The sequence below is a fragment of the Antedon mediterranea genome, chromosome 5 (assembly GCF_964355755.1).
Source record: "Antedon mediterranea chromosome 5, ecAntMedi1.1, whole genome shotgun sequence".
Lineage (NCBI taxonomy): Eukaryota > Metazoa > Echinodermata > Crinoidea > Comatulida > Antedonidae > Antedon > Antedon mediterranea.
Genome location: NC_092674.1, coordinates 30,710,502 through 30,736,961, shown reverse-complemented (window position 1 = coordinate 30,736,961; position 26,460 = coordinate 30,710,502). Strand labels below are relative to the sequence as shown.

The 26,460-nt window shown below is 34.2% G+C and overlaps 2 protein-coding genes across 5 annotated transcripts in view; both read left to right on the top strand.

Moving 5' to 3' along the window:
* The window catches only part of LOC140050435 (protein diaphanous homolog 2-like), a 35,304-nt gene extending 18,003 nt beyond the window's left edge, over window positions 1-17,301 (top strand). Inside the window, exons 13-24 of one of the 4 annotated variants that reach the window (XM_072095618.1) lie at window positions 2,814-3,206; window positions 3,771-3,882; window positions 4,065-4,163; window positions 4,596-4,786; window positions 6,000-6,239; window positions 6,561-6,690; window positions 6,912-7,036; window positions 8,132-8,296; window positions 8,504-8,747; window positions 10,024-10,068; window positions 12,175-12,204; window positions 14,037-14,158. In XM_072095618.1, the coding sequence (XP_071951719.1) occupies window positions 2,814-3,206; window positions 3,771-3,882; window positions 4,065-4,163; window positions 4,596-4,786; window positions 6,000-6,239; window positions 6,561-6,690; window positions 6,912-7,036; window positions 8,132-8,296; window positions 8,504-8,747; window positions 10,024-10,068; window positions 12,175-12,203 (1,773 nt within the window). In that variant the 3' untranslated portion in view covers window position 12,204; window positions 14,037-14,158. Of the gene's footprint in view, window positions 1-2,813; window positions 3,207-3,770; window positions 3,883-4,064; window positions 4,164-4,595; window positions 4,787-5,999; window positions 6,240-6,560; window positions 6,691-6,911; window positions 7,037-8,131; window positions 8,297-8,503; window positions 8,748-9,656; window positions 9,708-10,023; window positions 10,069-12,174; window positions 12,205-14,036 lie in introns of all 4 variants that reach the window. The other 3 variants (XM_072095616.1, XM_072095615.1, XM_072095617.1) reach the window with 3 other exon arrangements.
* A 319-nt stretch (window positions 17,302-17,620) lies between these two features.
* LOC140050436 (uncharacterized) lies at window positions 17,621-21,979 on the top strand. Its single transcript, XM_072095619.1, has 7 exons — window positions 17,621-17,752; window positions 18,946-19,090; window positions 19,356-19,482; window positions 19,575-19,790; window positions 20,067-20,276; window positions 20,400-20,645; window positions 20,748-21,979. The coding sequence occupies exons 1-7, from the start codon at window positions 17,728-17,730 to the stop codon at window positions 21,288-21,290; spliced, it is 1,512 nt and encodes a 503-aa protein (XP_071951720.1). The 5' UTR covers window positions 17,621-17,727; the 3' UTR covers window positions 21,291-21,979.
* The last annotated feature ends 4,481 nt before the right edge of the window (window positions 21,980-26,460 follow it).

The window sequence follows — 26,460 nt, the reverse complement described above, 5'->3', positions numbered from 1 at the left end:
GTTTATTTCCATTGTAGGTAATGACATATCCATTTGTTTAACACCATTCTAACGTTCATTGTTCATGGCGCTGTTTTAACTACATGCTTCTCCCCTCACGTCATCTCAGTGCTTCCAATTCTAGCACTTTCTTGTCTGTCCACGACAATGGCTGTGTGTACTAGTAGACTGGGTAACCTCCTAGCATCTGTTGTGATCATTCAGCTTCTAGTCATTGTAAGAGTTTTGTTGACCATTTACATTTTCACTTGGTATACTACCACATTTAGAAAGATTTTGACAGAAAAATGGAATGTCATCACCAAATCATTGACAAACCCACATACAGTATAAATCATTGACCCACATATAGGTCATTAACCCACATATTTTGCCATTATTATAAATTTTTTGTAATATATCACAAATTTATCACAGAAAGAAGTAGAAAGTCATTGTCCTATTCATTCAAATAGTAGATGTCACAACCTTTGTCATAGTGAATCCCAATAGTAGATGTCACAACCTTTGTCATAGTGAATCCCAATAGTAGATGTCACAACCTTTGTCATAGTGAATCCCAATAGTAGATGTCACAACCTTTGTCATAGTGAATCCCAATAGTAGATGTCACAACCTTTGTCATAGTGAATCCCAATAGTAGATGTCACAACCTTTGTCATAGTGAATCCCAATAGTAGATGTCACAACCTTTGTCATAGTGAATCCCAATAGTAGATGTCACAACCTTTGTCATAGTGAATCCCAATAGTAGATGTCACAACCTTTGTCATAGTGAATCCCAATAGTAGATGTCACAACCTTTGTCATAGTGAATCCCAATAGTAGATGTCACAACCTTTGTCATAGTGAATCCCAATAGTAGATGTCACAACCTTTGTCATAGTGAATCCCAATAGTAGATGTCACAACCTTTGTCATAGTGAATCCCAATAGTAGATGTCACAACCTTTGTCATAGTGAATCCCAATAGTAGATGTCACAACCTTTGTCATAGTGAATCCCAATAGTAGATGTCACAACCTTTGTCATAGTGAATCCCAATAGTAGATGTCACAACCTTTGTCATAGTGAATCCCAATAGTAGATGTCACAACCTTTGTCATAGTGAATCCCAATAGTAGATGTCACAACCTTTGTCATAGTGAATCCCAATAGTAGATGTCACAACCTTTGTCATAGTGAATCCCAATAGTAGATGTCACAACCTTTGTCATAGTGAATCCCAATAGTAGATGTCACAACCTTTGTCATAGTGAATCCCAATAGTAGATGTCACAACCTTTGTCATAGTGAATCCCAATAGTAGATGTCACAACCTTTGTCATAGTGAATCCCAATAGTAGATGTCACAACCTTTGTCATAGTGAATCCCAATAGTAGATGTCACAACCTTTGTCATAGTGAATCCCAATAGTAGATGTCACAACCTTTTTCATAGTGAATCCCAATAGTAGATGTCACAACCTTTGTCATAGTGAATCCCAATAGTAGATGTCACAACCTTTGTCATAGTGAATCCCAATATTGTCAATATTTCACTTTCAAGCATAGCATTTCAGCTTTATTAGGCGTCATTCGAAACCACATTTAAAAAGCAATTGATATGCGTATTATCTCCACCAATGATGCTCAATGTGTATAAAAAGCAATTAATATGCATATCATCTCCACCAATGATGCTCAATGTGTATAAAAAGCAATTAATATGCATATCATCTCCACCAATGATGCTCAATGTGTATAAAAAGCAATTAATATGCATATCATCTCCACCAATGAGGCTCAATGTGTAGCAACTAACAAACATTTGTTATTGACAACTCAGTATCGGCAAGAACGGCGACTTAGAAATGAAATGGAGGAAAAATTAGCTACAACGAGAGATGAGAAATTGAAAGAGAAAGATAACGAGATTGAGGAACTTAAAGCTCAGGTAGTTCTAGAAAAAGAATTGATATCCAAAACATTTAAATATAAATGTATTTAAATATCGTCTTACAGATTGTCTTGTCTAGGTACAGTAGTGAACTAGGTGTTATGTAATCACCTTCTTCATTCCTAAGAATGAGGGTGTGGGTAAGAAATGTATAAACCAGTACTTAAGACTCACTAAACCCCTAAAAGTGCCAACAGAAGACAATTGTGTAAACTGAACCAGCTCCATGAAGACTAAGGCTATGCATAAACTTTAGTCCTGGACTTTTTTTAGTCATTGACTTTCATCTAGGTTCCACTGCCAATAGCCATGTGGTTCAAAACACCTCTGTGCTATCATTTTAAAGTCTAGTAATTGAAGACGAAACAGTACAAAAGTACATTCTAGCCGTTTTATTTTATAATTAGTAAACTCTTTGTTTCTGTTTCCCAGTTTGTTTGGAGTCGCTGATGTGTTTATTTATCGTGTTGCTTCAGACAGTCTATGTTTGTTTCAAATAATTATTAGGTTTCTGTGTAACACAACCAATGCATACTAATAATACACATACTAAACTAATTACTAACTTCTAATATAACAGCCAAGTGTCTTTATACAATACTATAAGTAATTGGGTACAAATGTTATGTCATATATTTATAGTGTATATTATTGAATTTGATTACATTTTTTAAAATTTTTATATCTTTTAAATTTAATTGTGATTTTTAAATTTTTTATTTTGCCTGAAAAATATTAAAATACTGTACATCAACAATTGGTGGAAGAACTAAGTTATCTTAGCTTTTCTCTAAGATGACACAGTAATATACCACCAACATTGACAATAATTCCTTTGTATTTTTTGTTGATTGATATGTTTATTATTTTTCAGATTGCTGCAGGACCAGTAGTAATAGCCAACCCAGGGGGTGCACCCCCACCTGCTCCACCACATCCTGGCCCTGGTGGAGTCCCACCACCCCCGCCACCGCCAGGACCAGGTGGAGGACCTCCCCCACCACCCCCGCCACCTCCAGGACCTGGTGGTGGACCACCCCCACCCCCTCCTCCGCCATTTCCAGGAGGAGGAGCACCTCCACCACCACCGCCCTTCCCTGGAGGTGGAGCTCCCCCTCCTCCACCAATGCCAGGAGCCCCACCACCGCCACCAGGGGGTAAAGGATTCTCCCCTTTTTCAATTTTCTCTCCGGGACTACCACATGGGATGAAGGACAAGAAGAAATACACCCCTGCAACACCAATGAAACGAGCCAATTGGAACAAGGTACAGTGTTCTTATTGTTTTATAAGTTTGTATAAATTTACAGGCAAAAACTACCCAATGGTATACTGTAAATTAATTAATTTACAGGCATAAAGAAGTTCTAAAACTACCCAATGGTATACTGTAAATTAATTAATTTACAGGCATAGAGAAGCTCTAAAACTACCCAATGGTATACTGTAAATTAATTAATTTACAGGCATAGAGAAGCTCTAAAACTACCCAATGGTATACTGTAAATTAATTAATTTACAGGCATAGAGAAGCTCTAAAACTACCCAATGGTATACTGTAAATTAATTAATTTACAGGCATAGAGAAGCTCTAAAACTACCCAATGGTATACTGTAAATTAATTAATTTACAGGCATAGAGAAGCTCTAAAACTACCCAATGGTATACTGTAAATTAATTAATTTACAGGCATAGAGAAGCTTTTAAAACTACCCAATGGTATACTGTAAATTAATTAATTAATAAATGGTGAAGATTAAGAAATCTGTGTGAATGAGATTGCCTAGCATATTACTTGCACTGATCACGTTACAATTGTTTTTCCCATAGGTAAACCCTAAACAGTTGAAGAAGAATTCCTTCTGGGTGAAAGCGCAGGAAGATATGTTAGAAGATGAAGATTTTTTCAAAACATTGTCATCGGCGTTTGCATCTAAACCAGGTTTGTTTTCTACAAATGATATAATTAGTTTACCTGGATAAAACAACATAGGCCTGTCCTTCACTGATAATTCAACCCCAAACATAAATGGAACATGCCAAGTGGAACCAACCTGATATAACCACCATTTACTTATAAATTGATTAATACTAATCAACGATTCAAATGCCTTTGTTTTTTAGCCAAAAAACTTGGAGGTGGTAGTGATGATAACAACAAGAAACCTGCAAAGAAAGCCAAGGCATTGAAAGTGCTGGATGCTAAATCTGCACAAAACCTTGGTAAGTGCTCAACTTAATTCCGAATGTTAGCAAAAATTTGTGTTTTGTGGGAGAACATTCTCCTTTAAGAACAAAGAAACTTAAGTACCCATCCTAGACTCAAGTCCCAATTCAAGACTTATGTCCCCATCTTAGACTTAAGTACCCAGCTTAGACTTAAGTTCCCATCATAGACTTAAGTCCCCAGCTTAGACTTAATCTCCATCTTAGACTTAAGTCCCCAGCTTAGACTTAAGTCCCCATCTTAGACTTAAGTCCCCAGCTTAGACTTAAGTCCCCATCATAGACTTAAGTCCCCATCATAGACTTAAGTCCCCATCTTAGACTTAAGTCCCCAGCTTAGACTTAAAATGATGGCAAGGCATGATATCTTAAACTAAACTGTTCTATTAAACATTGTAATAATGTTAATAAGATAATCTGTTATTTTAGCCATTCTTCTTGGATCACTACGCATTCCACACGCTGAAATGAAACGTAGAATTTTAGAGGTTGATGATTTGTCAGAAGAAATGATCTCATCTTTGATCAAGAATCTTCCAGAACCTGAGCAGATAACGGCTGTCTATCAAATTAAAGACCAGTATGCGGACATGACGGATGCAGAACAGTTTTGTGTCACGGTATTTATCAATCAATCAAATCTTTATTTGTTCCATATGTAAAAATTGTTTTCCTTGACAGAAATATGTGGTAAAACAATTCACAATTACATCATTGCATAGATAAAATTATAATTCATAAAAAAAGATTAATTAAAACATACATCAATCCCATATAAAATGTTATATTTAGGTTAAAATGATTCTATTGAAGTTACTTCCATAACTTTTTTGAAATACAAGAACTTTTTTAGTACAATAACGATTTTAGTTTAGTTTTAGAAGTTTATGAGACAGTCACTGCAATAATGTGATCACCTAATTATTACATATAAACAGGTTAAAGAGTAAACAAGATGTTGATACTGCAGTAACTGAAGTTTTGACATGATCCCAATGTGTATAGGAATTAAAGCTCTGTCTACATTATCAAACTTTATGTGACAAAATAATGTGATGTGCCCATATATGGACATGATGATGTCATATCACTATTATATTTAAGCATACCACTACCATATTTAGGCATATCACACTTTTTTTTCTCAAACTAGTTTGATAGTGTAGACAGGAGCTTAAGACTACAATGTTTAATATGAACAATAATGATCTAGCTTATAGAATGAACTTTCGCAATGACCACACAAGCTGGTAATTATTCAAGAGTTTATATTATGATTCTAACATGAAGAATGTTGTTTATTCTAACTAATGTAAACAATGAACTAAGAGAGGGTGATTTAAGTTCCATGTCAACTGGAACTAATTATGTTTATATAAATGTTTCTATACCGACATCATTTAAATTGAAAGTAGAGTAAGGAGACAAAATGGTTTTTAAACTCAGTAAGACTATTATGCTCTAGCCTCTTAAATAATTATTATAATAAAAGATAAAAATGCTATAGCGCCATTCCAACGATCATGCTCATGGCACTGTGGACTAAAGCTCTGTCTACACAATCAAACTAGTTTGACAAAAAAAGTGTAATGTGCCCAAATATGGCAGTGATATGCCCACATATGGTAGTGATATGACATCATCATGTCCATATATATGGGCACATTACATTTTTTTGTCACATAAAGTATGATAGTGTAGACACAGCTTTAGATGTTACACTATTCATCTACATGCTTCTTCCACTAAAGGTCATGTCATGTCAGTGCTGCCAATCCAGGTGCTCTTGCATCTCTCTGTAAAGAGACTAAACTTTAATTGAATCATTTGTAGATTGGCAGCATCAAGCGCATCGTGCCTCGTCTACAGTCTGTCATGTTCAAGATGCATTTTGACGAGCAAGTTAGTGACATCAAACCAGACATTGTGATTGGAACAAAAGCTTGTGAAGAACTACTTCAAAGTAAAAAGTTTGGTAAACTTCTGGAGTTGATCTTGTTGATGGGAAATTATATGAACTCTGGGTCAAGAAATGCCCAGTCGGTCGGCTTTGACCTCAGTTATTTAACAAAGGTATATAACAATTAAAATCTTATTCAAATAAAACAATGCATTATGGAGCTTTCTTGAAAAAACTAAAGATCTGTGCATTAATGTGTTGCTGGCCAAGAAACTAGAGTAAGGAAGTCAGTGGCTTAACGCAGAGGCCTGAGGCCCCTGGTTTATGAACCCTAAGCCCTCCAACGCTAATCTTTTCTTCTCTTTTTTTTTTTTTAATGCCTGTTTTTTCCTCTGGGCACTGCCCCTGGGTTTAGCCAATGAGCGCTCATATGATTCAAATGATGAACACATCCTTTGATGAAATTAAGATTGAATTTATTTTTATTTCCAAAGTTAAGAGAAACAAAATCTGCCGATACAAAACAAACGTTGATGCACTTCTTAGCTGAAGCAGTCAGCGCCAAATATCCTGACGTGGCTGGCTTTGCAGAGGAGTTGTCTCAAGTGGACAAGGCGGCCAGAGGTATGTGTCTGGACCTTCTAAAATTCCAGTTAAACCAAATTTCAAATTGAAATTGATTAGTTTGCTAATGAAGCTATACTGAAATTGGGTGTAGGGGAAGCGTCGGAGTGAAATTGGGTGTAGGGGAAGCGTCGGAATGAAATTGTCAAAAATTTAAAGGAGAAATGAGGAAAAACAAGGATGCATTAAAGATGCTAAACCATTGTATTTTCATTTTTTAGTTTCTGAAGATAATGTGATAAAGAATCTACATTCAATGGAAAAATCTATAAAGGAACTTGAGAAGGATTTGAAAGCATTTAAGGCACCTAAAGAAGGCACTGACAAGTTTAAAGATGTGATGTCGATATCCTTAATGACATTCACGTTACATTCGTGTTACACTTTAGGCTAAAATGACGTCATGAGGTATTTTCCTGGGTGATCGTAAGATCAAAATGGTACTGGGTACTATATTTCTTTGTTCAACTAGCCACCCATTTATAAAAAGTACTGATGAAGAAGTCTATCTGTATGGGGGCTGTACGATCACTCTGGAAAACACCTTACAATGTGTCATGATATGAACAGTGATCGTATGTAAGACTATGAAGCTGGCAACAGAAAAATCTCCTAATGGGTCCCAACAATTTTTTTTATTAATCATTAAAAACACAATAGGAATACCAGATTTGTTTAAAAACCAGACATATTAAGCCAGCCCAAAGGGACCTGGTATTGGATGAGTATCCCTACCATACAGTACTTACAACCAGACATATTAAGCCAGCCCAAAGCGTCCTGGTATTGGATGAGTATCCCTACCATACAGTACTTCAAAATAATAGGTTTGATATCAAAAAGTTGATTACTTCATTTCATAAAATAAAGTGGTGTTCCATGTGGTGAGAGCAATATGATTAGGTGATTGTGACTGCTGGATATATGGTGATATTACTATGTTTCTCTTTTAGCATTTTACTGTTTCTCTTTTAGCATTTTACTGTTTCTCTTTTAGCATTTTACTGTTTCTATTTTAGCATTTTACTGTTTCTATTTTAGCATTTTACTGTTTCTATTTTAGCATTTTACTGTTTCTCTTTTAGCATTTTAATGTTTCTCTTTTAGCATTTTACTGTTTCTCTTTTAGCATTTTACTGTTTCTCTTTTAGCATTTTACTGTTTCTCTTTTAGCATTTTACTGTTTCTCTTTTAGCATTTTACTGTTTCTATTTTAGCATTTTACTGTTTCTATTTTAGCATTTTACTGTTTCTCTTTTAGCATTTTACTGTTTCTATTTTAGCATTTTACTGTTTCTATTTTAGCATTTTACTGTTTCTCTTTTAGCATTTTACTGTTTCTCTTTTAGCATTTTACTGTTTCTCTTTTAGCATTTTAATGTTTCTATTTCAGCATTTTACTGTTTCTATTTTAGCATTATATTCTTTAACAGAAAATTACGAATTTCTTGGTAAAGCGAAGAGTGAACATGATACCCTCAAGATAATGTCAGAAAAAATGCATAAATTATTTAAACAACTTGGTGAATATTATAGTTTTGATACAAGTAAAAAGAATTTTGAAGATTTTTTCGGTGACTTGAAAAAATTCCTTGAAGAATATAAGGTAAAGTAGAATTACTGGTGACGTAATATTGTAGTTTGACAAAAAATTGTGATTTGCACACATATAGTAGTGATATGACATCATCATGTCTATATATGGGCACATCACATTTTTTGTCACATAAAGTTTGATAATGTAGACAGAGCTTAAAAGATGTTTTTACCATAAGGATGTTACCTGCATTATCACTTCATCTCATATTTGTAGGCGGCTGTGAAAGAAAATGAGCAGAAAAAGAAACTAGAAGAGAAAGCAAAGAAGATGCAAGAAGCGAAGGAGAAAGCAGAAAAGGAAAAGAAAGCCAAAAAGAATCGGACACAACTGGTTGACCTCAACGGTGAAACTGACCAAGAGGGAGTCATGGATAACTTGCTGGAAGCGCTCAAAGACGGCAGCGCGTTCACGAGGCCAAACGACAAACGCCAAAAGAGAACACCCAGAACTCAAGCAGGTTAGTTGAACTTTTGTCAATTTCATAAACATTTTATTATACTACAGTAGCTTTTACAACTGTTTATTAAGGTTCACGGTGCTCTAATTGTTTTTGGTGGCAAGTATCAATGTAAATCTCTTAAGCAATTCAAGTCACTTCTAAAATCTCACCCTTTTCAATAATTCTTGTTGGTCTTTTAGCGCTGTGAGACATCAGTAAATAGCGCTTTATAAAAGTTTATTATTATTTATAATATTACATGAGTTGATATTGAAAGGCTTGATATTGGCCATGGAAAACCATGAGAGCACTATGAATTCTTTATGACTTCTTTATGGTGTTCTAATTGTTTTTGGTTGCAAAATATCAACTCATATCATTCAATATGAGTTGATATTTGCCACCTAAATTGATTAGAACACCGTAGAACTCAGCATTTTTGACATAGAATCCTTTGTTTACTTTTGCAAAATAAAATTACTAACAAATTCACACCAAAAATACCAAATATTTAGAAAATCATCTTTACTAAAAAAAAAACTTCATTTTGAGCCTAGATAGAAAATTGTATACAAAATGAACTAACAATAAAATGTTTAATAGTATGTTATGTGCACTAAGATGTATTAAAATCCTTCATATATGGCAACTAGTTGCAGTAATCATGTTTTTAACTTAATTACATTTAAGTACTACACCAGTAATTTAGTCCAGATGGTAATGCTGTTTGTCTGAAACATAGTTAACATAATGTTGCAACATTCAGAGGCAAATCCAGAATATTTTAAACGTTCATAGTTTCATTTTGCTGTCAGATGGAGAGTGTTGTGCCTCTAGCGCTGCCTAGATTTGCCCCTGAAGCAACATTTCATGAAATACATACCAGTGCTTTCATGATTTTATTTACTAATATTTACAATAAACCAGGAAGCTTTAGGAGAGAGATTGAGGCCAGAAAACGACCCACAGCATCACCAGGTATACGAGAGTGATCGGACAGGGTTTCTTTCCTTTTGACTACACATTTATTTTGTCAGCACAACTTTGGATAATTCATTAAGCCACTCACTTTGCTATTTATAGATGGTCATGTGACAAGCAGGCATTTCTTTATCCTAAAAACAAAGTCTGTAACAGACATTGAAATAAATAGTGTTTATGTTTTTAACTGTTTACCATATTACACAACAGTAGAACTCATTAGGGACTGTGTCACATGACCAACCTAGCGGACTGTGTGGCTTAATTTAAGTAGTTCTAGTAAAAACTTAACAAGCATGTTTCAAACATTTAGATTTGGACGTCACACCAAGCTATAATACACTGCCGTTCATGTCTGGTGAGTTGTGTACTGCATGGGGTGTGGCCACTGCCGCCGCTATTGCCATAACCCAGTCGCTGGCTGGAGCTGGGGTGCTAAAGTGCTCATAGCATGTATATTGAGGCAGTTCACAAAAGCACTATATAGTATTATTTCCACCTCATCGCCATAATTCTTGCATGAAAAAGCAAATTTTTGATTAAAAAAGGGATATAAATCATTTTTGTAATAACTCCTCTTTTTATATTTTATATATAACAATTATTGTTTAATATTTTTTGTAAAAATATGAAATTTGATTTGAAAAATAATATTTGTATTGCCATATGGTAGTATTTAGTTCAATAACATCCATATTTAAAACATTCTAAAAATATCTTATATGTCATACATGAGATACCATTGAGCTTTTAAACAACCTCCGATTCCACACATATTCACTGCACACACTGTATTTAATAGTATGAATTATATAACCCCTGTATGGTGGGTCATTGTCACATGTTCAACAGCTAATTAACCTATAATACACCTACCAACTACTAATTTAAAACTATTAACACTACTTCTGTTGATAAAAAACATTAAATTGTACTCAAGACACACTGGGATTCCAAAGTAAGCATGTTGACTACTTTCTAGGAGTGTTATCGGGTCAGTCTAATTACCGAAAACAACCGAAAATAACCGAAAACAACCACAAACAACCGAAACAACCGAAAATAAACCGAAAACAAACCGAAAACAAAATAAAGAAATCTAAATACCGAAAACAAATTTGTATAATATTTTTGTTAATGTCGCCCTCTATTGATGGGTGTTTCTAAAGCTAAGACCGGCCATCATACAGAGAGAAAACCGCGCGCGCAAAAGCCAAGGAAGACAAGACCCTACGAAATGGCAGTGTGCACAATTAAAATACAACTCAAAATCGTACAAATTCAATGAAATACACCGTAGACTACATTTACTTACAAAACACATTTCGTTTTTAGTCTTTTCAAAACAAAGCATATGATTTTACCTAACTTTGCGTTTTCGTCCCCGGTTTTCGTCACTTGAAGTGATTAAGGATAAAAACGTTATTTACTCGACTACGGTAATTTTACTGAATAGATTATATTGTGAATCCTTTATCGTGAGCTGGTTTTAAGTATACTTTAGTCCCTAATATCAATATTCTTAAAAATATCATTTTTGTATTATTATCTTTGAAAATCTATAATTAAATTGATCATGATTAACCATAGTCAATTTACTTTCTATGGATTAACGTGATTCACAATTATTGTGAGGAGTAAATGCGTTCGTTTCTGGATCAAAAATTGAAAGACTAAAATTAAAATATTTTTATAGATTCTGTAGTAAATGCGATGTTATCATTGATTGATTGTACGATTTTTAGTTGTATTTTGTGCACACTACCATTTCGTAGGGTCTTCCTTGGCTTTTGCGCGCGCGGTTTTCTCTCTGTTATGGTCTTTAGAAACACCCATCAATAGAGGGCAACATTAAAAAAAATATTATACAAAATTTTTTTTCGGTATTTAGATTATTTTATTTTGTTTTCGGTTTGTTTTCGGTTGTTTTTGGTTGTTTATGGTTGTTTTCGGTTATTTTCGGTTGTTTTCGGTAATTAGACTGACCGGTGTTATCAGATATTGTTTTGACAACTCTTGTAACATGACCACAGTGCTGTCATTTTCTGTTAATTATGGATAAAAAGTATAAAATATATCTCATCATGTTATTGTTTCATCATTGTTTTTTTTTTTCATAATTTAAAATGGACTCTTCATAAACTTGTTTGTCTATAATAATGGGGTTTAATTTTAAAATTATGTATGATATTATCATCATGAGTTTTGTGTGTTTGACATAGGATACTTCAAACAATATAATACTGTGAAATGTTGCCAGGGAATTAATAATAATGTATAGTATTAGTATACACTTGAAGGGCTCTACTTTATCATGTTTATGTCTCAAGAACATTAAAATATTAATATTAAAAGACGCATTAAAAAAAACAAGTGGATCGACAGTCCAGAACAACCATGGAATCATTTAAACAAATGATAAATTGTGATTTTATTAAGATTTTATTAAAAACTTTAATTTCAGCACAAAAATCAAAATACAAAATAATATAAGGTAAAATCAAGATTTGATTTGTCACAAATATAATCATTTTTTGGTTATTTACTTACACATATTGTTATTATTATTTATATATTAAGCTTGGTTCACACTAGGATGCAAATGCAAGGATGTGTACTCTTGCATTGCATCCCAGTGTGAACCGAGCTTTAGGGCTATCACCTGACTTGTTAGTGGTAGATATACAAAGATGGGTAGAGTACACATGAGGGGTATTGGTGGTACAAATTACAATAACAGAGTGGATATCTAGAAAACTAAGACTTAAAACCTCTTAGTTTTCTAGATACCCTATTTGTACATCAATATAAAAATACAAAATAAGTTATTATTTTAATATTTATATAATATTAATTTATTTCATTTCATACAATTCTGTTTCAAATCCAGAACATGGCATTATACATGCCAATCAGTATGTTATAATATCAGGTATATATTTTTTGACATTTTTTTGTTTACAATTTTTCTGTTTGTTTTCTTTTTATTTGTAATTTTCAACTAATAATAATTTAATATATTGTTTTATAACTGTTAATATTTAGACGTTTGTCCGTTTTCAACCCTTCTAAATTTATAATTCGTTTTAAAACAGTGATATTTTTCAACCATTAGATAATTAGGATTGCATCATTTACTCTTTCCCCATCCTCCCTCTTTTCATAAATCGCTTTGTCCTCTCTCAACGCTTTTCCTCATACCTCTTTCCATAAATTGTGGTGTGCAATTTAGTCAGTTTTTAAATTATTATTGCCCAGTGGTTTTACCTTAATAGTATTTTTTGATTTCAAGTCATTTAATTTTCTTTTGTCAGATTCTTTGTCTACCTAAAATGAATTGTGAGTTTTAAAATCATAAAAATGTATTTATAAAATAAAACAATATTTTTTTAAGTGTTGTAACTGTTTAGCATGACATTTTTAAAAATAAACTGAAGAAAAATTTTAAATTTTTGTCAGTGTTGATAAATGCATGGTTTACTGTTTGTATTGGAAAATAATCTACATAATATATGCATTCATATATTTACCACAAATATATTATTTAAAGTTTGACTGTACAAAACAAAATACTCTGTATAAAGATTTTTTTTAAATTGCTCTATGTGTTTATTAACAGTGTGTACCTTTTTTTTCGGGACTGATGAGGTGGGATGAGGTGGTTGTGTTTATAGAAACTTGTATGCCCCTACATCGCTTTTAATTTTATAGACAGATGTTTGACCAAATATTTACTTTTTATTTACTATTTAAGTTCTGTTCAGAATCGAACAAACAACCCCCAGATCATCAGCCTGGTGTTAATACTTGTTCTTGCATGCAATAAGATCATTTTTCTATAAATTATATTCAAATGTGCAAGTGTGTATACATATTTTGTTATCCCACATCCCAGACAATGCTCAAAATGTAAAGAGTGTACATTTTACCCTGGTGCAAAGGTCTGGTAGTTGTAGTGTGGTTTCATTACTTGGGATTTGCATTGCAGACAGGCACATAAACACACATACAATCACTATTGTAGTGACACCAATACGATTGATACGTGCTCAGAGAAACGAACTACATTAGGCATTACAGAATGACGCAACAAGACGTTTAGCGACCAAGGGTGTTTTTAAATAGCATTCGATAGTGCATGTTTAGAAAACAATATATAAAATGTATATTATTCATTGATTACAAATATTTGTGAATGTATGGATATTAATGTTTTATTAAGTAGTCTAGGACCTGGATAAGATTTGTATGCCTTTATTCAAGATTAATGTTATTAGTTACATATTTTACTTGTTGTTGATTACTTTCACCTTATTTTATTTGCAGGGCGGAAACAACTTACAAGATCACGGTCACGAGTCGGTGGTGCGATGCTCAGTCCGACTTTAACATCTGCCGTTGATATTGACATTGACGATAATAACAAAAATAAAGGCAGAGGGGGACGAACGAATGGAGTTTCAAATAAATCAAGAACTATACTTCCAGAAGACGATAAAGAACTTATGTCCATGCTTTCGGGTTTTTGAAAATGTTCTTACCTTAGCGGAATTAATTATTAATTTCATCTATATTACCAGATGATTTATTTTGTCCTAATGTAAATATGCTTTATGTTGCACTCGACACAGCTTGAGAAAGAACAGTCCTGCCTTTGTTAATGATGCAGTTTTATAAACCAGTTAAAGCCAGTTTTATCCAGATTATACAGTAAATGTAAATGATATGCTTGTGCAGACGAAACTAGTTTTATCCAGTTCTTCTTCTAAGACATCTGTGTTTTCAACCAGGTAATAACCAATTCTTTGATGCCATTTGATACTCGACGAAGCCAGTTTTAACCAGTTTGTCTTGGACATCTTTGGTTTCAAACAGATTAAAATTAATCCATTGGTATTCCAGAAATGTTGCCAGGATGTTCACATTACGTTGTCTGCTGTGCATCTGCAGACACATGACACATTTTGATCATTGAAGTGATTTTGTTGTCGGCTGCAACTAACAAGAAACCATGCCGAAGGAGTTTATTTTTCCAAACAAGAATGCTTCCATTTTGTTTCAACTTTCTAACCCACCAAATATACCAACTCTTAAATATATTATTTACATATTTATTTTTAGTTTCTTATCAGTTTACTAACCATTTAATTATATTGATATTGTAATGTTTTACCCGTCATTCCATTACATTTTTAAAATGTACATATTTAAATCAACCATTATTATTTAAAAAAAAAACAGGTAATCAGGGATTTGCTATTAAATTCCATAGATTTGCTATTAAATTCCATAGATTTGAAATAATTATAACCATCATTCCATTCCGTTTTTTTTTTTTCAAATTTGAGGTTGACATTATAGATTTTAAACAATCAAAACATTTCAATTTGACATAAAAAATGTATGGAATACTCTTTGCTTATTGATTCTCAAGTAACACTCAAACCCAGAATCTCCAGATACATCATTCTAGACCACTACATTCTGGTTGATAATTAGGGTCGAGAATCCGATTAAGCAGCAGGTACTGCAGATGTCATACAGGTCAAGGGTCATTAAAAACCTGGAAAATCATGGTAGTCCATTGCCTGGAAAGGTCATGGAAACGTTTGAGTTACCCTGTAACTTGAATCCTTTTGAATAGAATATATATAATTATTGTAAAGTTGTATAAAATGTAATAAGACGATAGAATTTGCATAGAAAGCGTAGCTAGTTTAGATAAATCTGATAGAAGTACATTTGATCTTCCATAGTATTAATACAATCATTTTTCATATTAACAATTATTATTTTTTATAAATATATACAACTACTGTGTAATCTGTATTTTCTATACCAATTTGAAATTTAAACTGTATCATTTTCTGTAATTTACTCTTAGTTTAATATCTTAAAATAGTTTTTCAATTTAAAAGTACAATCTAGTAAAAGGAAGTTTATTTAAATAGTTTAATTATGTTTCAACTATGTAACTAATGCACTTGTACGTCGTTGCATACAGTATACCCCTCATTTGAACCCCCTACTCAGGGACACTATCCTGTGAAGTAAAGGATGCACTACATGCCTTAACATTACGGCTAACCCTCAGACGAGTATTAAGGGACACTTTTTTGGAATTCAACTGTTTCTTTTATTGCGTGGATGAGTTTAAAAAAAAAAAATTATTTTTAAAGGTGAAAAATGACTATCAATACGACTTTTAGAAGAGTTTTTGCAACTTGTATGGATATTGCTTACTATCAATTATGTTATGCATATGCAAATATAATTATGAATATGTATGATGAGCTAATGGGCATAAATTAAGCGTTCATCCATTATTGATAACACGCTTTAGTCTGAATAAGCTTGAGCTGTAAATTAAATGTTATTGACTTGATCAGTAAGTCATTGTTTGGCCAGGGAGGAGTAATATCACACACTTCATTGTTTATGTATAATCATGGTAATTAGCAACATACATATTCATGAGGTATGTATTACATATTTATAAGGTATATATTACATATTCATGAGGTATGTATTACATATTCATGAGGTATGTATTACATATTCATGAGGTATGTATTACATATTTATGAGGTATGTATTACATATTTATGAGGTATGTATTACATATTCATGAGGTATGTATTACATATTTATGAGGTATGTATTACATATTCATGAGGTATGCATAAAGGCTAACTCAGACAGCGTTGTATGACAATTTGCCCGAAAAGTCGTATTTTCTGGATAAAATTAAAGATTTCTCCGGACGACCTAAAAATTACGCCCGACGGTATCTGAAGACGACTCGTCTCGTTGGGATTAAACTCAGACAGCACCGACGAGTCAAGATTAAGACGGTTTGTCGGGCCTTGTCGTACGACGCTGCCTGAGTGGGCCTTAATATTTCTGTAATTTTTGTACTCATTTGTTGTTTTTTTTTTAACTTTTGAAATGCAGAGCTCAGGAACTATCAATACTGATGTTAAAACCAAAGAAAGTGAGAATCAAAAACACTGTTTGTTTCTTTGTTACTGCATTCCTTAATATTGCACTGTACATAATATGTAAATATGCAGGTGGATCATGATGTATTTACATATGTAAATACGTAGGTGGATAATGATGGGTTTTTAGCATAAAATATTTCTTACCCTCACCTTTTAAACACAGCCATTCAATAATTTTTCAATTTGCCAAAAGTTTTACCTGTTTTGAGGAACTAAAATTATGGTTAAAATTAATTAATTTTTGTAGGGGTAGTACTTTGGGGAAAAAACTCCTCATTTTTGATAAGTTAGCCCTTCCCGGGATCCGCCCCAGTTTTTTCATATTCAAACATCACAATTTAATGTGTATAATCAATATGACTGTCTGGTTTGAAACTAAAAAGAAACTTTATCTGAAATTATTTCTAATGTAATGATTCTTATTACCAATAGTGATTGCAATAGAAACAATAGAAATGGAGTATATAATTATTCTTGTATTGAAAATTTTTATACTATAAAATGTAAAGGGTGCAGTGGAATTCTTTTGTATCTAGTTTGATTTATATGAATTTGAATAAAGGGAGCGAAAAATGTAATGTGTTATGTTTATAAGTGACTAGACTGGATTGTAATACCTGTATATCATAAATATGGATATTTTTTGCTGGTAGTAGTTTCATGGTAAGAACATTGTTGATTGTGACGACTTATTATGAATCAAAGAAAATAATGCAAATTTATGTAAAGTTATTCTAAACAACTTTAATTTTTTTTTTGTTTCTTGCCCGCCAGAACCATAACTATAAGTACGCAATCGGAATTGAATAATCAAGTCTTCAAAACACATAATCTAAAAAATTCACAACTTTTGACAATGTAGATGGCAGCAAACATGCCTTACGTCATTTGTTATTTTTAGTGTAAGCAGCAGAAAATGTGCTAGTAGTAGTACAGTATTACCAAAATATTATTCAAGTTAATTTCTCCCATAAATCATGGAGGTATCCATGCATAAATAATGGGTTTTTAAGATGTGGCGTAACATATCAACACGACGTAAGTAATTCTTAAATATAATTGGCGTTTAAAATTGTTTTTGATAGATAAATAATGTTCTTTTTAGGGCAGCATATAGAATAGTGGCTAGGGCTAGCCTTCTTTTCCTCTGACGCATGTCGTTTATTTCGTAGAGTAAAGCCTGGAAGAGCTCGCTGAGCAGGCTAATACATTTCGTAAGAGAAGGGCCTACACACTCCCAAGCCTAAAAGGCTATTAATAATTACAAGTATTATTCGTGGGAATTTTGATGCAAAGGCTAACTAGAGTATGTATCTACTACTATTATCGAATGATTTAAATACAACTTAATTTATCATAATTTAAATTTGTATGTTTTAATATTTATGGTTCGTTTTTTAGGCACGGACCTTTTTTTAAATCTTTTATTTAAAAATTAAGGCCTAATTTTTTCTTTTTCACACTCACAACATAATATTATGTAACATGTTTATACGATTCGACCACTTACGAAGTAATTTTTTTTAAATAACAATACTTTTCAAAACATTTTAAACAATACTGAACTCGATGTCAACACACTGCGAAATGTTCGCCATCTTATATTTATCACTTAATTGCCAGAATGTATGCTTCATTTTCCCCAAAAAATGTAGAAACTATAGAGGCCAGTGTAATAAAATCCGATTACACATATATAGGCCTAGGCCTATTTAGTTTTGAAAGGCAAGAAATATTTTCAGCTGGCGAAAGAGAGGTTTAATTAATATTTCGTTATTAATATTAGTATTATTATTCATATTAATAGGTCCTATCAATGTTTTATGTACAGACTCATATCGTCGCCGTTTTGATATGTACAGCTAGCTGGTTCTTTATAAAAACCACTCTTTGCAGTTTAAAAATAAAAACAGAAAATAAAACATGCATTGATTTCTGGCAATTTTCTGATTCTAAAATGGCCACAGTTCGATCGAGGTATTCGCGGAAATAGAGCTGTTTTGAAAGGCATTTTTTATTGTGATAAAGGTAAATATAACGGTGGCTAAATCATGGAAACATGTTACATAATGGCCCAAAATTGTATGATGTGGGTGTGAGAAAAAAATCAAGCGATAAATCGAAGATTTAACAGTGTGGTGCGAAACTGCAGTAGCGCCGGATTTAGTAGTAGTAGTAGGGGACAGTAGGACTTTTTCACAGTCATTTCAAATGTCTTGTTTAATTTATAGTATTCAGACAGTATGTACAGGCGGGAATTCAAACCTCTGGTGCTGGTTGCCAAGATGAAGAGTGTAAGCGAACATTACCATCAGGTTTCTACCTGCCAGAGTACACTCTAAAAGAAAGTAACTCCACAAACCAATCCAGTATCAGGTATGTAAAATAGAGGCATTGTGGGCAATACATACATTCACCTGCGTAATTTCTTCCAAAAAAACTTAAGCTCTGTCTATACTATCAAATCAAAAACAGTGATGTGCCCATATATATGGACATGATAATGTCATATCACTAACATATTTGAGCATATCACTACAATATTTGAGCACATCATTTTTTGTTACATAAAGTTTGATAGTGTAGTCAGAGCTTTAGGATGTTTTGTGTGATAAATAATAATTGCCATGCTTCTTTTCAGATTGTATTCATCTTTTGAGGATGGAGACGATTGGGAGGAGAAGAATGATCAACATCAACATTTCCGTTGCGGAAGTTTCTGGGGTTCATGCTGGAACCATGGCAACATCGCTGAAGCAGTGGGGTTGGTAAGTGAAACCTTCTTTTAAAATGTATGATATAATAAAAAATAGTTTATGAAATTTAATATTTATTTTATTAATGTTTATTCATGTTGTAGGGGTCAGCTATTGTTCTTGGTCTGCAGCTGGGAAGGGCAGTAAATAACCAAGAAAAACAAGATGAGAAAGTGGAAAATGGACATTTGTATCAATTGGCAAATGGACATTTGTATCAATTAGCATATGCCATGCCTTTCAGTAAACATATACGTAAGAGCATCTTGCCTGCAACCAAAGACACATTACAGGAAAAAGATAAGCCAGACAAGAGTGAGGTAAATTGACCCTCATTTGGTGTCCACCTTAATTTCTGTCCACACTATCAAACTATTTTGACAAAAAAGTGTGATGTGCCCAAATATCATCATGTCCATGGGCACATCACATATTTTTGTCACATAATCTTTGATAGTGTAGGCAGAGCTTGTATGTCACTGTATTTACAATCTCTAGTTCCGTTTTCAAGTAATAATTAATATATCAGTAACATCATGTTGAGATTGAATATTTCAACAATGAATTATGTTTTAATCTTATTATTTACGTTACAGGAGGATGCATTAGAGGCTGTTGAAAGGGAAGCTCTTGAAAGTATAGGAGAAGCATACAATACTTTGGCGTTGGAGTTTTCCAGGGCAGGCCAGTATATTGATGCTGCCAGCTACTTCCGGGCTGGTGCCAAGGCTGGTAGTCAACAAGCGCAGTATAATTTAGCTGTGTGTTATGAGCATGGCCGGGGCCTTGACACAAATGATAAAAAGGTTTTTGATCATTTTACTTTTTAATTCTACCAAAATTTAAGCTTTAATTGAAAAGATGTTTATTTAATTAAACAATGGCCAGTTGTTATCTTAATCATAACACTTTTTTATAAAACATTATAGGCAGCATATTGGTACAAGAAGGCTGCATTACAAGGACACGCCATGGCACAGTACAACTATGCAATCTTTCACCTGCTAGGCCTAGGGATTAAAAGAAATGAGAAAGAGGCTGTTCACTGGTTGAACAAGTCTGCTAACCAGGGTTTATGCCAGGCTCAAAGCTACCTAGGATCTAGGCTGATATATGGGCCTAACCAAGATCTGTCTAAAGGGATCGATTTACTAAAAAAGGCTGTCAAACAAAAGGTATTACTATAATATTTATTTTGGTTTTGATGTGATTCCATTACAGTGATAATATTTGCTTATTTTGTAAATTTTGAATGAAATTGATGTTTTTCTAAATAGGATGCAGAGGCAACATACAGGTTAGCAATGTGCTATGAAGATGGTATAGGAGTAGCCATCAACCAAGCTAAAGCTGTTGATCTGTACAACAAAGCTGCAATGAATGGACATAGTGAAGCCCAATGCTGCATGGGTCGATTCCATCAGCTAGGCCTAGGAGGCATTCCAGCTAACAGAACTGAAGCTAAAGCTTGGTTTAGTAAAGCAAGTGAGAATGGTAACCAGGAAGCGAAGGAAAGTCTAGCATCCTTAAGATTCCTGGAATCTGACGAATCCTTTAAAAATGTTAGCAATCTGGCTTCCATTTCTCTTCCCCATTGTTCTCATTCTTCTCCAAACTTAGTAAGTGATTTTGGCCTGATAGATCATATAGGTAGTGGGGATTCCAAGCCCAGTATTTGGGCGAACTGGCCTAGTATCTCATACTTGGATCTATTACCAAGTTTTCAGAAACATTCACAAACAAATTCAAAACATTTAGGGCGTAGCTCATTCCAATTAGGGGATGATGACAATATACATACTTTTAAGGAAAATAGATAAAAAAAAAAAGATGCTCTTATTTTGTGCTTGAGTGATTTCTATTCCCTTTATGATGGGTTAAATATGTAAGTAATTATGGGGGTTATAGTTTTGTGATCACACAACGAAAACATCTTTTTACATTTATTGTTGAAGAAAATAGTTTATTTAACAGAGTTTATTCAACAAGCTGATTTATCTACCCACAAATTTCCATTTGCACATGGTTGAGGCATGTTTATACCTCCATGGTTGAGGTTTAAGAAAATAGCGATGGTTTTCTGTAAGTGCGCTATTCTGTAAATTACCATTATATAACCATGTTACCATTATTTTTCTTATACTATCTGAAATTTAAATAATTGTTTGTACATTTGTATAGTATACAAAGCCAGTAAAGTTTTAAAACCTCTAAATATTTTATGAGTGGCAATGCAGGCGCACTTTTTATAGAATTTATTTGCGTAATTTTAAATCAATAAGAGGTGATTTCATGGTGAATTTACTACCATTTTTGGTGCTATTTTGATAAAAACATTGATAGGGTCTGTTTGTATTTTTTTTTTCCATGAAAAAATCCTTTCTGCTTCTCGTGTTAATTTTGTAGTGTTTCATTGATGAAATAAAAAGCCGACCATTGATTACACTTCTGTGAAGTGGAATTGTGTAAATACAAACAAATGGGAATAAACATGTTCGAGGCACGGTAAATCACGTTGTGTAGAGTTTCATTAAAATGTTTGAAGGAAAATTTGTACAAACTATACTTATTCCGGTCATTTTTTAGGCTGTACTTTTTTTACATTTAATCTAATTTCATGACTCAACGCAAGGATGTAAACACAACTCAAAACAAAGGATTTTCCTTCGAGGACCTCTAGCCTACGGAAACAATGTCTATATACCTTGTATGGTTATCCTCTCTCATCTTGGTATCTGATTAAGCGCAACCATTACGCCGTGCGTACAGTAATCTGTTAATCACGACATGATTGATCATCCGATTGCTTGTGTGTGATTGGTCAACTCGCATACGATGCGCTTCCTTCAGTTGCGTACATGGTGGGAGAACTACTCCGTTAGTGTTCAAGTCTTGCCACCTTCCATTTCCCTTGTTTTAAACAAACGTATAACGTAGATTTGATGATTTCTACATAGGAAGGATAAAACTACATTTAATTACTGTATGAGACATTCGTCATTATAATTATATAATCATTAGTTATCTGCAATCTGTAGACATCTAATAAAAATCATAAATCGCTAACTTATAAATAGTATGCTCAAGATATACAGTACCGTACTTAAGCTTGGTTCCCACTAGAACGTAACGCAAGGACGTAAACGCACCGCAAGCGTGTTAACCAATGGCAAGCGACAGTTCGAATAATCCATTGCTTGTGTTTGGTCAATTCACTTGCGTTGCGTTACGTCCTTGTGCTGCGTCTCTAGCGGCAACCAAACATAATAAAAGATAATCATAGTTTGTTGAGCTGAACCATCCAGCTTTAATTTGTTTTATTTCGTTATTATTTTTTGTTAATTTCTGTTTCAAAGTGTGTTCTTTATAAAACAAAGTGTAATTATTTTTACTTTTTGCGCTCGAGGTCGGCTCCAACGTTGATGTTACGTCCATTGCGCTCGAGGTCGGCTCCAACGTTGGTGTTACGTCCATTGCGCTCGAGGTCGGCTCCAACGTTTGTGTTACGTCCATTGCGCTCGAGGTTGGCTCCAACGGTATGTTCGTTACGCTCGAGGTCGGCTTCAACGTTGGTGTTACGTCTATTACGCTCGAGGTCGGCTCCAACGTTGGTGTTACGTCCATTACGCTCGAGGTCGGCTCCAACGTTGGTATTACGTCCATTACGCTCGAGGTCGGCTCCAACATTATGTTCATTACGCTCGAGGTCTGCTCCAACGTTACGTTTATCACGCTCGAGGTCGGCTCCAACGTTATGTTCATTACGCTCGAGGTCGGCTCCAACGTTACGTTTATCACGCTCGAGGTCGGCTCCAACGTTATGTTCATTATGCTCGAGGTCAGCTCCGACGTTATGTTCATTATGCTCGAGGTCGGCTCCAACGTTATGTTCATTACACTCGAGGTCGGCTCCAACGCTATGCTCATTATGCTCGAGGTTGGCTCCAACGTTATGTTCATTACGCTCGAGGTCGGCTCCAACGTTATGTTCATTATGCTCGAGGTCGGCACCGACATTACGTTCATTACACTCGAGGTCGGCTCCAAAGTTATGTTCATTATACTCGAGGTCGGCTCCAACGTTACGTTCATTACGCTCAAGGTCGGCTCCGACGTTATGTTCATTATGCTCGATGTCGGCTCCGACGTTACGTTCATTATGCTCGAGGTCGGCTCCAACGTTATGTTCATCATGCTCGAGGTCGGCTCCAACGTTATGTTCATTACGCTCGAGGTCGGCTCCAGCGGTATGTTCATTACGCTCGAGGTCGGCTCCGACGTTATGTTCATTACACTCGAGGTCGGCTCCGACGTTACGTTCATCATGCTTGAGGTCGGCTCCGACGTTATGTTCATTACCCTCGAGGTCGGATCCAACGTTATGTTCATTATGCTCGAGGTCGGCTCCAACGTTGTTGTTACGTTTATCATGCTCGAATTTGTGTCTATTGAATTTGTTATTTAAAAAGTAATATTTTGTCAAGTAAATAGTTTTTATATTATTTCATTTCTTTTTCTGTCAAATTTACACCTTTAATTATCATAATGGACAACTTTAGTTAACGTTTATATCTAAGCATTTATTCAATTCAATTTAGTTATTTTGGAAAAAACTTCATCCATACCAACAAAATTCACAAACTCTAAGCTTTTATATATAGGATACTTCTCCATCTACAATACATTTTTTAGTTATAGAGTATACTGTATGTTTGCAAAAACAAGCAACAAGAATATTATATGTACAGAAAGTATGTTCGCTCATTTAATCGAATATGGTAGAACAAGTCTTCTCGAATAAGAACTATAAACCGTAGGTCCAGTCTACACATCTAGCTCATGTACACTTTAAAGAACCTAGTACATCTTTCGAGACAAGTAGGGGGGTTACCCCGGTGTACTAATATATACACAGCCACTGATCATAACTGGGCCCTCTGGGAGACCAGTCTTCTGACTGAAGAGAACCCAGTATGATTTAAAAATATTTCAGTTCAATTGTCGATAAGACTTACCTGATATTTCACAAATCCAACTTCTTTCCCCATCCTCACAAGACAAGTCATTCCAAAAATTATTGTACTGGCGGGAATATTCTGCGCATTGTTCTTCAAAATTGTCTGGCATATGCTGATACCAATCTGTCAAAATAAATACATTAATATTTATCATACCATGATTTTAGGGAGTACATTACGCTTGCTGGGATTAGACAAAGTTCTCGCTAGCCGAGAACCCCTTATAGGCTAATATGAACCGAGTTGAGTTATATACAACTCATTGCCTCTTGGCCTACACACGTATGTAATCGCCATGTAATATACTTAATTTATTTTTGTAATTTTATCATCACTCTTATATATCTTTAAAGCCCTAACCGGATGAAAAAAGGGTAAATGCTTGACGAAAAAATTAGCTAAACAAAAGTTGAACAACCTTCAAATAACCTAGGTTCGCCCGTGATCCATTGCCAATAATTGTTTTTAAATGTATCCTTATATCCAATCCAAGTACCATATGCCGTGGAATTTCCAGTTAAGTTACGAACAAATTCATTTTCTGCGGCTGATGAGATTGTTACAAGATGAGCTTGGTATGATTTACAATTGTCGACAGCTTCTTCCCACTTAATCATCAAGTTAAAGAATTTGTAGCAATTACTTCCAAACAAACTCCATGAAACGGGACATTCGCCTGTAATACAGGTAGATAAGTTGAGTTTCAATTATACGTAGGCTTAATAGTACGGAAACATGACGTCAAATACTGAACTTTTGAAGACGTTGATGATCTGGCTAATCATTGGCGTAATGCACATTTTAACGTTACGTTACTTGATGTGCGTCGCGACGTGAGGTGCTCGAAACTAAAGCTTGGTTCTTACTAAAGCTTGGTTCCCACTAGAACGTAACGCAAGGACGTAAACGCAACGCAAGCGTTTTAACCAATGACAAGCGAAGTTATAGACAGTTAGCAATCACAAGCGAATAAGCCATCGCTTGTGATTGGTCAATTCACTTGCGTTGCGTTACGTCCTTGCGTTGCGTCGCTAGTGGGAACCACGCTTTAGCGACCTACACAACGTAAGAAAAATACCCTTCCAATAATTGTTGCATCTTCGGTTCACACTTGTGCTTACCAATACAGCACTTTGCGTCAATACGACGTTGCGTTGCGTTCTAGTGGGAACCAAGCTTTAATGGCAAACGTAACGTAACGTTATTCGGAAGTTATTTAGAAGCATATAACAAAAAAGATTGAAGTATGGAAAATCATAAAACATCATGGAACAATATTATTCATGACCTAGAGCGAAGTTAATAGGTCAATACATGGAACAGATCAATATATTAGCACTGCAGCAGTACAATGAAAAAAAATTAAAACTAATACAAAACAATACATTACCCGTATTTGCTGAATGTATCAACACAAGTACGGTTATAAATACGTGTAACATCCTGCCAACTAAGCTAACGATTCGGTTTATGCCGCTAGCAAAATTCGCATTGATCTTTAAGAAAGCATTACAATGCAGGAAAATATACAAACATACAAAACCATGTTGATGTGATGTATTTAATAATAGCATCGAATACAATATAATTTAATAATATAATCAATATATATTTCAAATGTAAACTATCTTCCACATTGTATAACAAACCAAAATTGATTAAAAAAATCATATCAAACGTCAACTATCATTTTACTCCTTTCATAACAATTAAAGATATTGAGTTTCAACAACATAACAGACTTGTATAATGTGTTATTAGATCAAGTATATCATTTACTCGGTGTCGTTTATCTACAAATGAAGCTTTGTTCCCATTGGACGGTCACAAGCGCGTCGCGCGTAATTTGACCAATGACGAAGCGATGGATCATTCTCAGTCGTAAAGTGGTGCGAATGTGAATCTTGTTGAAAATACCAGATAGTCATTCTAATAAACATGATACATCTTTCAGAAAATACTAAATTGTATA

What these genes read in the sequence shown, in the direction of transcription:
- LOC140050436 (XM_072095619.1), top strand. Translation starts at nt 17,728, where the DNA reads ATGTGGCGTAACATATCAACACGAC. An exon ending in ACAAACCAATCCAGTATCAG is followed by an intron (nt 19,091 to 19,355) that starts GTATGTAAAATA and finishes GCTTCTTTTCAG; the next exon opens with ATTGTATTCATCTTTTGAGG. An exon ending in TTGACACAAATGATAAAAAG is followed by an intron (nt 20,277 to 20,399) that starts GTTTTTGATCAT and finishes AAAACATTATAG; the next exon opens with GCAGCATATTGGTACAAGAA.